We start from the raw sequence: 13,940 nt of genomic DNA, 5'->3' as shown, positions 1-13,940 counted from the left end.
TGTGTGTGTGTGTGTGTGTGTGTGTGTATGTATGTTTGTGGGTGCACGTGAGTGCTGGTGCCCAAGGATACTCCTGGAGCTGGAGTTACAGGTGGTTGTGGGCTACCTAATGTGGGGGGTGGGAATAGAACCCTGATCTTCTGAGAAAGCAGTATACGCTCTTAATTGATAACCATTTGGCCAGCCCAAAATAGCCCCCTTAAGGAAAGAAAATCTTGGGGGCCCAGGGAAATGAGGCCTGGAGTTCAGCTCTCCATAACCCCATGGCAGTAACAAGTGGCCTTGTAATTCCAGCCTTGGAAGGGAGAGATGGAATCCCCAGAGCAATGTGTCAGATCCGTGGGCTCTGGGTTTGACTGAGAGAGTCTGTCTCAGTGAGGCAGTAAGAACAATTGAGATGATTCCCAACTTCAACCTTGGGCTCCACATGCCCATACATTTGCATAAAACACACATATGTGGCGCACACACACATGCGGCGCACACACACACATACACACACAATGGAAGAAACAGAAGACAAAGAGAGAAAGCGAGAAGGGAAGGATTTCACTGACAGTCTGTAACTCAAGTACCATCTGACTGTATTACTCTAGTCCAGCTTCCTGAAAAACACGTACCTATGTGAAATTTCAGGAGATGATTCCAAGGCTAAGGCGCCAGGGCCTCCCAGCAAAGCAGTTCCTCCCTGCTTCCTCCTTCTCAGAGCATTATCCAAATGCAGTAATGCGAATGTTCTAATAGCCATTAACTTTTACTATCAAAACAATCCACTTAAGAGACTTATTACTATTATTTATTTTTTAAATTGTGTGTGTGTGTGTGTGCACGCACACAGGAGCCCAGGTGTCCACAGAGGTAAGAAAGGGGGCTTGGATTCCTTGGAGCTAGACTTACAAGTAGTTGTGAGCCGCCCAATGTGGGTGCTGGGAACTGAATTTGGGCTCTCTGCAAGAATAATTCACACACTTAAAGGTTGAGTCATTGTTCCAGTTCCCCAAATAATCAATTTTTTGAAAAAGTTCTTGAGTGGAAAGATGTCCCTTGACATTAAAAAAGATAAAAAAAAAATAGTCAACTTCAATAGTTACTTTATCATAAATTTTTTTCTGGATAGATTTATACCACTGGGCTATGAGGTGCTGGAGACAATGATTGTGTCTTTTTTGTCTTATATTCCCAATGCCTAGGACAACACTGGACATAGCAGGAACTTGTAAGATAAGATGCAGGCATGACCTGGCAGCCAGCCTACCTGGTACACTGTGTTTCTGAACAAGAAGCATGGCACACCATGCCCCAGACGTTGGCACACTGAATTCTGAAGTAGTTGGCCGTGGACATGCCTGCGCTCTCCATGTCTCTCCCCATAGAGACCCTGGTGCTCTGAGCGCTCACCATCCAATCCGAGGTAACGTGCTAACCAATCACAGTCTAAGTAGTCACTGTGTAAGTAGTCACTCACATGCAAAAAAGCACACGCTGTTCCCTGAAACTGTCTCGAGTGGTTCTCCTCCATGCCCTTTAGCCATCTGGGCATTGTGTGCTTTGTCAGGCAACACCCTGGTAATGGCGGCAGGGACTCAATACAGGTAAATACACACATCTGTTAACTACTCCTAGACGCCAGCATCTGTGCTAGGCGCTGCCTGCCATCTCACTTGGGCCTCAGAAACCTTCTAATGTAGCTGCAGTCCACTTCCTCACAGATGAGCGTAAGTCACAAAACTTACATGGTGAGGAGTTTGCTGAAGCCAATATCCAGCTTCCAAACAATGTCTTTCTGGTGCCAAATTGTGTGCACTTAGCTACAATGATGAAATGTTTACTAGGTTCTGTGTATTTAAGCCATATTTAACAACGAAAAAGAGAGGCAAAAAAGGAGTAACAAAGACTTGAACATGAAAGCATACTAGAGAGCCCGCGAGGACAGCTCTGTTAGGTGTGCTCAGCACTCACTACTTACAGCCTGCACAGGAGCCGGGGGTCTGTTTTCCTACAGAAGCACTGATGAACAAAAACGATGCTTTTGCTTTTAAGCAGCGGAGGACCAGCAGGATCTGGGAACCATGCCGCCCAGGAAGAGCCTGCTCATACTGGGGGCTTGCTATTCTTTGAAGCCCGTGTCATCTCTGCACTGGACCCAACATGCAGCTTCCTAAATCCTAACTCAAAGAAAAGGGTAGGAGAAGGGATCTTCTGGGAAATTCGGTATGAAGACTATGATAGCTAGCTCTCTGTAATCCCAGCAATGGGGAGATAATGGAAAATCAGGAGTTCAAAGTTATCCTCAGTTACGTAGTGACTTTGAGGTCACCTGGGCTACACTGAGACCCTGTCCTAAAGGTGGGGGTTGGGGAGAAAGGCTCTAAGCAAAGAGTATGTTTAAAAAGAGATAGAAGCACAGTATGAGGTGCTAACATGTCTGTGTCAAGAAGCCTTCACCCTACTCTGCCTCATAAATAAGCAACGTCTGGAAGATGAAGAACTAAGGACAGGTAGAACGTCAACTCCGAACAAGGACTTAGATTTACAATAAGGTCAAAAGTAACCCCGAGAACACGTCTGTTTGTCAAACACAGTTTACTTGTTTCATGAATTGTTCACAGTGAAAATACTACCCTGTGGAGCATTCCATAAGAAAAATGACAGACAACAGCCACACAGATCTACCCAAACTTTTCCATAAAAGCTTCTGATGTGTACCCAAGCATCTACAGACTCAGACAAGAAGAAAAAAGTAACAGCAAATGGGACAGAAGACATGCTGAATCACTTTAAAGATCAGAGCTGGGTAACTAAATCAACAACAAAGCTGCACAGAAAGCTTTGCGAAGGCCTGACCCAACAAGAACTGTCAGGACGCGTGCAGTCCACATACCCACGTAGACTATGGATTTTGATGATAAGCTCATTGTCAACCCCCTAATGTTTTCCTGGCCAAGGGTGCTTTAAGGAATAGAAATGGTATATGGTTTAGAGCTACATAAACAACGTTACATTTAGTGACAAAAGTTCAGAAAGGGACGTCAAACTTGGGAAGCTGGACCATCCGGCCAGTGCAGCTGGTGAGGGCTTCATGACCCTTCACAAGTACCTGGGAGGGAAGGGTTCAGGTCCAGCTTCGGGAACACTGGTGAGAAAGACCCAGCCTTCTACTTTCAAATGTCTTCACAACTCTCAGATTTTCTGACTTTAATCCCCCCCAATTTTGTATCTCACTATTAACTAGACATTTTAAGTTAAATTATTTAGTGAAAGTCCTTAAAAGGTGTAATTATTAGATAGCTCAAATAATACAGTATCTGTTTAGCTTAATATATGCCAATATAAAAGCCAATTTCAGTATAAGCAAGACTATTTATTTACATAAATCTAGAGTGGTTAGGATGCTGCTGGCACATAGCACTTCAGAAATGTTCATTTTCTTCATAGTAATTAACACTTAAAAATAAAGTACAACTGCTTTTTACAAAAAAAAAAAAAAAGGTTAGAGCAGGGCCAGCAGTAAAGCACTTGCTGTGAAGCCCCATGACTTCCGCTGGGTCCCCAGGAACCACACGATAGAAGCGCTAACTCACTGCCCAAAGTTGATTTCTAACCTCTAAGCATACATGGGACATTTGTACACACACAATAAACAGTTGTAGAAAACTAAAACTAAAAAAAAACTTTAAAATTTAGACCATCACTTCCTTTGCAATGCATGACGACTTGCTTATAGACTCATTCATAAATAAGCTTATGAAAACCAACAGACTTAACATGGAAAGCAAAAAAAAAGAACACACATGAAGAACAATATCATCTTGATATTGATCTAACAGTATCAATAGACAGTACTTTATGTGTAATGTTACATTATGAGTAACTAAGAATAAATGTACTGCTAACTAATATTTCTATAGTTTTAGTAAACGGCCAAATCTAATTCACACAGGGTGCACTTATTCCCATTAGGGCATTTACTCAAATGTAGATTTTTATATATGCTGCCTTGGTACTTCCTAGTGAATTAGTCCAAAGGATCACAATATAATCATTCCTCATTGACTCTGGCATTATCATTTACATGCAAGTAACACAGGTGCTCTAGTGTCTTACAGTATTCATGTATTTTTTGTTCCCCTTTGCTTGTCTTCTTTAATATCCTCATTTATTATTATTATTGGAGTGTTATTAGCTATACCTCTTTTGAGAGAGGGAGGGAAGGAGAGAGAGAGAGAGAGAGAAAGAGAGAGAGAGAGAGAGAGAGAGAGAGAGAGAGAGAGAGAGAGAGAAAGTTCTCTACAGCAGTCTGGGTTCTGTGGGTCAAATCTACACCACCCATTTGTTTATCTATTGTCTGTAGCTGTTTTCATGCCACAACAGCAGGACTGGGTAGCTGTAACAAGAACATATAGCCTGCAAAGTCTAAAAGAGTTATCATCTAAAAGTTTCATATGCTTGACCACTGATCTATAATTTAATCTTAAAAATTAAGATGCAGTCGGGTGATGGTGGCGCACGCCTTTAATCCCAGCACTCGGGAGGCAGAGGCAGGTGGATCTCTGTGAGTTCGAGACCAGCCTGGTCTACAGAGCTAGTTCCAGAACAGGCTCCAAAGCCACAGAGAAACCATGTCTTGAAAAACCAAAAAAATAAAAAAATGAAAATTAAGATGCAAAAACAAATCGCAAATAAAATAAAAGTGCATCAAACACTGGTTAGAGTTTACCCTTAGGAAATGTCAAGGCCAGTTTCTCAGTTAACTACTCACATTATTTTCCTGGTTCTTGTTGTTTTTCAAGAGTGTGATAATACAATTGTGGATAAAGAAAGCAAGAGTGAGCACTCCGGTCAGCTGTGGAAACTCAAATCTTATCTCTAGGAGAAAAAGAAACAAAAACGACAAGCAGAAAATGAGTATCATCATTCACTAATTGTCAGTTTTTTCTTATAGCATCACTACCATCATCATCATTGCCCCAGGGAATAAGAATATTCAAGCATTTATAAACCCTCAAGGTGAGCGTTACACTTAGTCAAAGCACTTGGAAGAGGAGGAAATGGAACTAAGGGTGTGCAGTCTGTGACTTCCTCTCAGTTATCCCTAGCTGAGGTCCCACAACTAGATTTAAATTCAGGGTCTGTCTAGCACTAAAAAAATCTTCCAATCTCCTAATACCTGAGCTTGCCTGCAAAGTTCCTCTGGAAAAGAAATCACAGAGGAGAGAAACAGCTACGTAAGAGTCTTGGGTGACAAGTCTAACATGCATATCATAAAAATAATCCTGGTTAAACTGAGTTACAGTTTGCAGTGGGATACAGTATTTAAAAAGTATGCTGTTGAGATTTAACACCAGGACAAATGTTGGAGTCAAGCAGCATGTCAAGTCTAATTTGCTTTTGTTTTTTAAAATACACATAAACAGCTGTAATGATGTGCTCAAGAAAAGATGTTGATAACAATGGCTATCTCTGGTTGACAGGATTTATTTTAAATATAGCCATTTAATTATCTATAATAAATACAGTTATTTAAAAAATAGTATTCTATCTAGAACCACTGTTTGGAGGCAGGTAATAAGGAAATGAAACAATTAGCTAATGTGGAACCAGGCTACAATCTACTTAGCAGTATTGGTAGGCAAAGTAAGTGGCAAAGTGGAGAGCCATCTCAGGGACAGCTGGGGGTAAAGAGCAGAACCGCAGCAAAGATCTACTGGCTCTTGTCCGCGCTGCTTCAGGAAAGGAAGTGTGGCCACTAAGAATCAATCACCAGCTCTAAAGAAAATCAGAAGGCAAGGCCAATAAAAGTATATGATTTTGCTTCCTTTCTGCTTGCTTTTTCTCACTGTCTAGCCTCCTGAGTTCAATACTCAGGTTACAGTCATGAATCACTATGCCTGGCTTATTCTGTTTGCTATGATGTTTCCTGTCTGTCAGCTTTCATCCATATATTTTTTTATCTGTGAATGCAACTCACAATATAGGCAAATTCTTCCTGTTAGTTTTTGAAAATCTTTTTTTTTTTTTTTTTTTTTTTTTTTTTTTTTGTTATCTTTCTAATAGAGGGTTTCTCTTGAGATCACGGCTAGTTAACAACAGCATTACACATCACGATGACAAAAGCACTATTTTTGAAAATGATGACAAAATCATGTGCAGATGGATTTACTTGCTGATATTTTTAACAGAGAAATAACTCTTTAGCTGGGATCCAGAGTAAAGCAGCCAAGTAGGAAAGAGAAATCACCAATCATAGTGGTTCATGTCTGTAATCTTAGCACTTGGGAGGCTGAGTCTGGGGCCAGGTTGGGCTGTTTAGCAAATTCCAGATTGGCCTGGGCCAAAGGGAGATCCTGTCTCAAAGGCTGCCTTGCCCCATCAACATCTCTGTATATAATAATGGGTTAGAAGCTGTAAGAAAACAAATTAAATGATCCTATCCACATTGGCAAAACTGACATTAGTTTGGCCTAGGATTACTTTCATTTCTATGTATATTAAAGTACTCTGACATATACCGTGGAAGGACAACATGCCGTCTCCCTTTAAGCGAGAAAATAAGCAAGGTTGTTAGCTGATGGCTTCTGGCTGCAGCCACTGCCCTGATCCTATAGCAGTCATCTTCCCACTGGACAGCTAGTAGCCAACCCTGAGCTTGCGGTGTATCAGTGTTTGGGTACATTTGTGTAACCCTATTCTAGAGGCAATATTTGCATTGAGGGCCGTAGTGGCTGGCCAGGATGTTCTGAATTTACTTCTGTTGAATTCATTTCTTTCTCTTCTCTTCCTTCCTACATATCCCAACCAGGCTTAGTCCTGCTCCTAATCCTTTAATTTTGCAGAAGTGTTATTCTTATACATGTCCTGCTCTTCTGACCCTATTCTGGTACTTGCTTACTGGGGAACTGAAACCAATCCAGTTGGTGTTGGAAGTGTATGAGAAAACAGGATTTGACTGGGGTAGAAGGGATTTGAGCCCTGGATCACTCACTATCAAGTTTGCAGTTATCTGTGCTGTTTATGCTACATCCTAAGGTTCTTTTTGTTTTGAGATGGGATCTCACGTAGCCCAGGCTAGCCTCAAACCCCACGATGTACTTGAGAATGACCTTGAACTTCATGATCCTCCTGCACCTACCTCTCTGCAGTTAGAGGCGTGTGCCACCATATTCAGTTTTATGCAGTGTTGAGGACCAAATCCGAGGCCTCTTTGCAAGCAAGCCCTGGATGAGCAGCAGGACCCCAGCCCGAAAGGTTCTGACAGTGTTCCCCTGTTGACCGAGAGTGACTGGGAGGAGGGAAGGCACTCCTGACCTCATCCTTTTGTGGGCAGCATTTCATCATGGCAGCCTCCCTACAAATTCTGTTTCCAAGTAGAGCACTGTAGGACTATTCTTCCTTCTCCCCACTGGCCTTCTGAGGACATAAAAGCCTATCTTGCAAGTGTGGGAGGAGGAGGGGAGAGTCATAACTGGCCTTTAGAGTTATATTTAGCTTAAAAGAGAAGGCTTTTCAGTCCAGTTCTTATTTTTTAGTACTTCCTACCATTTTTTTCAACAAGTATTCTTTCAATCGAGCCATTCAAATTCTCATAATTTCCTAAGTGAGTCATGTTACTTCAGGCCTTAACTGTGCGTGGCATACCTCTGAGAATTCTCCAACTTCTCACTTAGCGATATCCTTTCGGCCTTTAATAGATCCTCTGAGATCACTTCCCTGCCTCCTCTTGGATGTGCAATCCCTCTGTACTCTAGTGTCCCCTGGGCACCTCTTTATGATTGTTACTGCATCAATTGTCTTACTGCTCAACTGGATCTCTTGGAGGGCAGAGGGTCATGCTTTATACAACATTGTGTGCCATGTAGCAGGAACACTATTGCCAGAACTGAAGGATTCCCAGCCACCAATATGAACAAAATTCTATTTAAAACTGCTTTTAGAATTGAGATTATTAATTTTCTCTTTGATTGACCTTTTCCATCTCACAGCAATCAACCTCTTTAAGACAGCTGATGAACTTGGTCCTTTTCAATTAAGGCTTTTGCAATAATTGATTGACACAAATACCTTTTGAGCAATTCTTTTAAGAACTGATATTTTTCAGTGTTGTTAAAATATAATTCACATGTTTTACTTATGTAAAGCGTACACTTAATTTTTTTAGCATGTTTAGATTTGTGTGATCATAACCACAGTACTTTGTTCCCTTCTAGTGTTGGATAATATTCCACCATATTGATTCATCATACTTTATATACTCACCAGGGACAGACATTGGGTTGCTTCCACTTTTAGCAATTATGAGTAATGAAGTTATAAACACTCTCTCCCCTTCTCTCTTTTTCATATTATGGGGAAACATGCTTAACATGCCTTTTCAAAGGATATAACATTTGTGGTATGATTATTCTATTATAATTAAAGAAGACAAGCAATTCACAAAGGGTCGGAAGTTAATTGAGGAAAACACCTGATGTAATCGCTGGCCTTTGTGTGGTGCGTATGTATGTACGTGCATGCGTGCATGCGTGTGTGTGCGCACCCCCCCACACACACAGAGTAAATTAGAATCTAAAGTCTCTTTGAAGTCAGTTTCAAAGAATTATGAGGACTTTTTTTTTTTTGAGATAGGTGTCTGTGGTGGTTTGAAAGAAAATGGCCCCAAAGGGAGTGGCACGGTTAGGCTGTGTGGCCTTGTTGGAGGAAGTGTGTCACTGTGGCGTAGGCTGTGAGGTCTCCTATAGTAAGTGTGTCACTGTGAGGTAGGCTGTGAGGTCTCCTATAGTAAGTGTGTCACTGTGGCGTAGGCTGTGAGGTCTCCTATAGTAAGTGTGTCACTGTGGGGTAGGCTGTGAGGTCTCCTATATTAAGTGTGTCACTGTGGGGTAGGCTGTGAGGTCTCCTATATTAAGTGTGTCACTGTGGGGTAGGCTGTGAGGTCTCCTATATTAAGTTGTGCCACCTAACGTGATGCCATGGTTACGGTGTCTTTTTACAACAGAAACCCTAACTAAGGCAGTCTCACTATGTAGCCTAGGCTGACCTCTAACTTGTGACAATTTCTCTGACTCAGCCTCCTGAGTGCTCCTACAGGTATGAGTCAGTACACCTGGCTCAGAAATGTCATCTTAACTGCAGTTTTCAGTGTACTATGTTAAAAGTTAGCCTGCCATGGTGGCACACACCTACGGTCTTAGCACTGTGGAGGCAAACACAGGAAAAGCAAGAACTGGAGGCTAGCCTTGGTTACACAGTATATGATAGGACAGCCTAGGCTACATGAAATCCTGTCTACTCCCCCGAAACCCAACCAAACAAAAACTCTTAAAAGTTGAACAATTTTGGGGGTGTGGTTCAGTAACTAAAGTGCCTGCCAAGGATGAAGACAGAACTGGATTTGGTCATCAGCACTGAATAAACCAGCTGTGGTGGTTGGTGCATGCTTATACTCAACATGGGGATCAGAAGTGCCAAACAGAGTTTTCAGTTTGGATTTGAAAAATCAAGTTTTTAATTTGATGATTGTGATTGAATTCACAGTAAACCATGTACTGTACTGTGATTAATTTCCTTTTATATAAAACCTTTTCATTGATCCGTTTTTCTGGAAAAAATAATTTTTTATTTTTAGTTCCTTAGTTATCTAGTTAATACTACTTCCTCCTCAAACCTTATTCAGGAATTGTAAACTCTTCCTGCTCAGTCTGTACAATACACAGAAAAAGTTTTGCACTTCCCACAGCCCGCTACTACAAGTCCCGCCACTCTCTCCATATCTCTTCATGATAGTTCTTGAAGTTCTGGATAGAGCAGCAAGACAACAAAAGGAAACCAAGGAGATTCAGATTGAAAAGGAAGAAGTCAAATTTTTGTTATTTGCAGATGATATGATAGTATACATAAGTAACTCCAAAAACTCTACTAGGAATCTTCTACAGCTGATAAATACCTTCAGTAATGTGGCAGGATACAAGATCAACTCAAAAAAAATCAGTAGCTCTCCTATACACAAATGATAAGCTGAAAAAGAAATAAGAGAAACATCACCCCTCACAACAGTCACAAATAACAAAATATCTTGCTGTAACACTAACCAAACAAGTGAAAGACCTATATGATAAAAACTTTAAGTCTTTGAAGAAAGAAATTGAAGAAGACACCAGAAAAGATCTCCCATGCTCTTGGACAGGTAGGATCAACATAATAAAAATGGAAATCCTACCAAAAGTAATCTATAGATTCAATGCAGTCCCCATCAAAATCCCAACATAATTCTTCATAGACCCTGAAAGAATAATATTCAACTTCATATGAAAAAACAAAAGACCCAGGATAGCCAAATCCTGTACAAACAAAGACCCAGTCCTGTACAATAAAGGAACTTCTAGAGGCATCACCATCCCTGAAATCAAGCTCTATTATAGAGCTACAGCAATGAAAACAGCTTAGTATTGGCATAAAAACAGAGAGGTTGACCAATGGAATCAAACTGAAGATGCAGATATTAATCCACACACCTATGAACACCTGATTTATGACAAAGAAGCTAAATTATACTATGGAAAAATGAAAGCATCTTCAACAAATGGTGCTGGCATAACAGGATGTCAACATGTAGAAGAATGAAAATAGATCCATATCTATCCTTATGTACAAAACTCAAATCCAAATGGATTAAAGACCTCAATATAAATCCAGCCACACTGAACCTGATAAAAGAGAAAGTGGGGAGCAGCCTTCAATGCATGGGCACAGGAGACCACTTCCTAAATAAAACACCAGTAGCACAGACACTGAGAGCAACAATAAATAAATGGGACCTCCTGAAACTGAGAAGCTTCTCTAAAGAAAAGGACAAAGTCAATAAGACAAAAAGGCAACCTACTGAAAGGGAACCCCACATCAGACAGAGAACTGTCTCCAAAATATATAAAGAACTCAAGAAATTATACATCAAAATTACAAATAACCCAATTAAAAAAATGGTGTACAGAACTAAACAGAATTCTCAACATATAAATCTCAAATGGCTGAAAGACACTTAAGGAAATGTTCAACATCCTTAGCCATCAAGAAAATGCAAATCAAAACAACTCTAAGATACCATCTTACACCAGTCAGAATGACTAAGATGAAAAACACCAATGATAGCTTATGCTGGAGAGGTTGTGGAGTAAGGGGAACACTTCTCTATTGCTGGTGGGAATGCAAACTTGTACAACCACTCTGGAAATCAGTATGGTGGTTTCTCAGAAAATTGGAAATCATCCTACCTCAGGACCCAACAATACCACTCTTGGGCATACACCCAAAAGATGCTCAATCATACTACAAGGACATTTGTACAACTATGTTCATAGCAGCATTATTTGTAATAGCCAGAACCTGAAAACAATCTAGATGCCCCTCAGTCGAAGAATGGATAAAGAAAATGCGGTACATTTACACAATGGAGTACTACTCAGTGGCAAAAAACGACATCTTGAAATTTGCGTGCAAATGGATGGAACTAGAAAAAAAATCCTGAGTGAGATAACCCAGACCCAGAAAGATGAACATGGTATGTACTCACTCATAAGTGGATACTAGCTGTAAAGCAAAGGATATTGAGTCCATAATCCTAAAGAAGCCACTTAACAAGGTGAACCCTAAGAAAAACATACATAGATCTACTTGGAAAGGGGAAATAGACAAGACTGCCTGATAAAATTGGGAGCATAGAGATGGGGGGATATGGAGAGCAGAAGGGGAAGACGAAGGGAGAAGGGGAGGGGGAGAAGAACTTGAGAGAATGGGACAGTCGAGATGGAGGAAGGACGGAGATGAGAGCAAAGAAAGAGATATTTTGATTAAGGGAGCCATTACGGGGCTAGCAAGAAACCTGGCACTAGAGAAATTCCCAGGAATCCACAAGGATGACCCCAGTTAAGACCCTAAGCAATAGAGGAGAGGTGCCTGAACTGGCCTTGCTCTGTAGTCAGACTGATAAATATCTGAAGTATGACCTTAGAACCTTCATCCAGCAACTGATGGAAACAGAGGTAGAGACCTGCATCAGAGCACTGGACTGAGCTCCCAAATTCCAGGAATGAGAATATGAGCAAAAAGGTCAAGACCATGATGGATTCACCCACTGAAACAGTTTACCTGAGCTAATGGGAGCTCACCAACTCCACCTGGATAGGGAAGAAACAAGCCTAGGTCCAAACTAGTCCCTCTGAATGTGGTTGACAGTTGCATGGCTGAAGTAGACTGAGGGGCCACCGGCAGTGGCACCAGGATTTATTCCTACTGCTTGCACTGGCGTTTTTGGAACCTATTCTCTTTGGATGGATACCTTGCTCAGCCTAGATATAGTAGGGGGGGCTTTGGACCTTCCCCAAAGCAATGTGCCTTACCCTCTCTGAGGAGTCCCCGGGGAGGTAGGGGGGTAGGTAGAGGAAATGGGAGTGGGAAGTGGGATTGTTATGTAAAATGAAAAAAGATGATTTTCTTTAAAAAAAATAAATAAAAGGAAAAGAAAAGACCTAAGACCTCTGTCTAACTCTTGCAGTCTGTTCTTGCTTCCCATTTGGCCTGTCCCTACTGTTTCATAGTTCACCCTTCATAGTGTCTCTCTTCATTCTTATTTGAATGGGACTAGGAGGAAGTCAAACACATTTACTTATTCAATAATTATTTCTTTACATCTTTGCTTTTTGTTAGCGTGCACGAGCGTCTGTGTGTGTGTGTGTGTGTGTGTGTGTGTGTGTGTGTGTGTGGTGGTCAGAAAACAACTTGATGGAGCTGGTTCTTTCCTTGTATGGTGTGGGTCTTGGGGACTGAACACAGACCCTCAACACTTATTCCTTATCAGCCCTCAGTGTGCGGCAGGAAGTATTATAAAACTGGGGATACAGCAGTAATACAGAAGTCTAAAGAACATAAGTAATACTCCTTTTCTCAGAGAGTAATGTTCCAGTTAAACAAGACAGATACATAAACAAAAAATGAATTTCTGATATCTATATTCAAGAATCCAAAACATTTAGAAACATTTCTGGATAAATCCCTTTTTATTGCTACTTTGGGGAGCTCAGGAGCCAAATAGATTAGAATAATTTGGGGCCCCCAAGACTCTAACGCATTAGAATCAGGAATTACTAACAGACATCACAGATGCTTGCTATAAGGCTAGTACTGATAAGAGCTTTAAGGAAAAGTCTCAAGCAGCCTGGAGGTGGGTAGGTTGTCAGAGAAGACCTTGCATGACCACACTGACCATCTATCTGTGCATCCGAGAGAACGGGGCACCTCCTACACAGGGAACAGTGAATGACAAGAAGGGAGTGTGCTCAGCATTGTCACACAACAGCAAGGAGGCCAGTGTGCTTGGAGTCGGTGAGTAAGAGGGAAAGCAGTGGGGATTATGAGTCAGGTCAGACTGGATCCAAGGACTATGATAAAGAAGCCATCATTCTTAATGAGATGGGAAATCATTAAAGAGTTCTGTGGGTTCTGGTTTGAGCTTTGTTTTGTTTTCGCATTAAGACAGGTCTTACTATGTAGTTCAGGCTGGCCTTAAATCCAGATCCCTTAAGGGTCGGCACCATAAGCATGCACCACCACACTAGCTTGGGTTGTTTTACAAGTATAACTCTAGCTGCTGGGTGTAGAATAGCTTAGATTGGGGGAGACAAAATTAACTAGGGGGCACTATAATAATCCAGGCAAGAGATTAATAGCTTGACAAAGTTCTTTTCAGTGGAGATGATAAGAAGTTAGATTCTTTTTTTTTTTTATTCAGAAAAAAAAATTTCCGCCTCCTCCCAGCCTCCCACTCCTCTCACCCTCCCCCTACTCCTCTCCCCCTCCCTCTCGAGTCTGAAGAGCAGTCAGGGTTCCCTGCCCTGTGGAAAGTCCAAAGTCCTCCCCCCTCCCTCCTGGTCTAGGAAGGTGAACATCCAAAC

At 41.4% G+C, this 13,940-nt stretch overlaps 1 protein-coding gene across 1 annotated transcript in view; it reads right to left on the bottom strand.

Moving 5' to 3' along the window:
• Positions 1–13,940, bottom strand: part of Slc38a9 (solute carrier family 38 member 9) — a 90,146-nt gene that overhangs the window by 6,789 nt on the left and 69,417 nt on the right. The window contains exon 10 of the mRNA XM_005356803.2: positions 4,760–4,866. Coding sequence (XP_005356860.1) covers positions 4,760–4,866 — 107 coding nt within the window. The remainder of the gene's footprint in view (positions 1–4,759; positions 4,867–13,940) is intronic.

This window comes from Microtus ochrogaster, chromosome 19 (assembly GCF_000317375.1).
Source record: "Microtus ochrogaster isolate Prairie Vole_2 chromosome 19, MicOch1.0, whole genome shotgun sequence".
Lineage (NCBI taxonomy): Eukaryota > Metazoa > Chordata > Mammalia > Rodentia > Cricetidae > Microtus > Microtus ochrogaster.
This window is presented reverse-complemented; position numbering and strand designations above follow the sequence as displayed.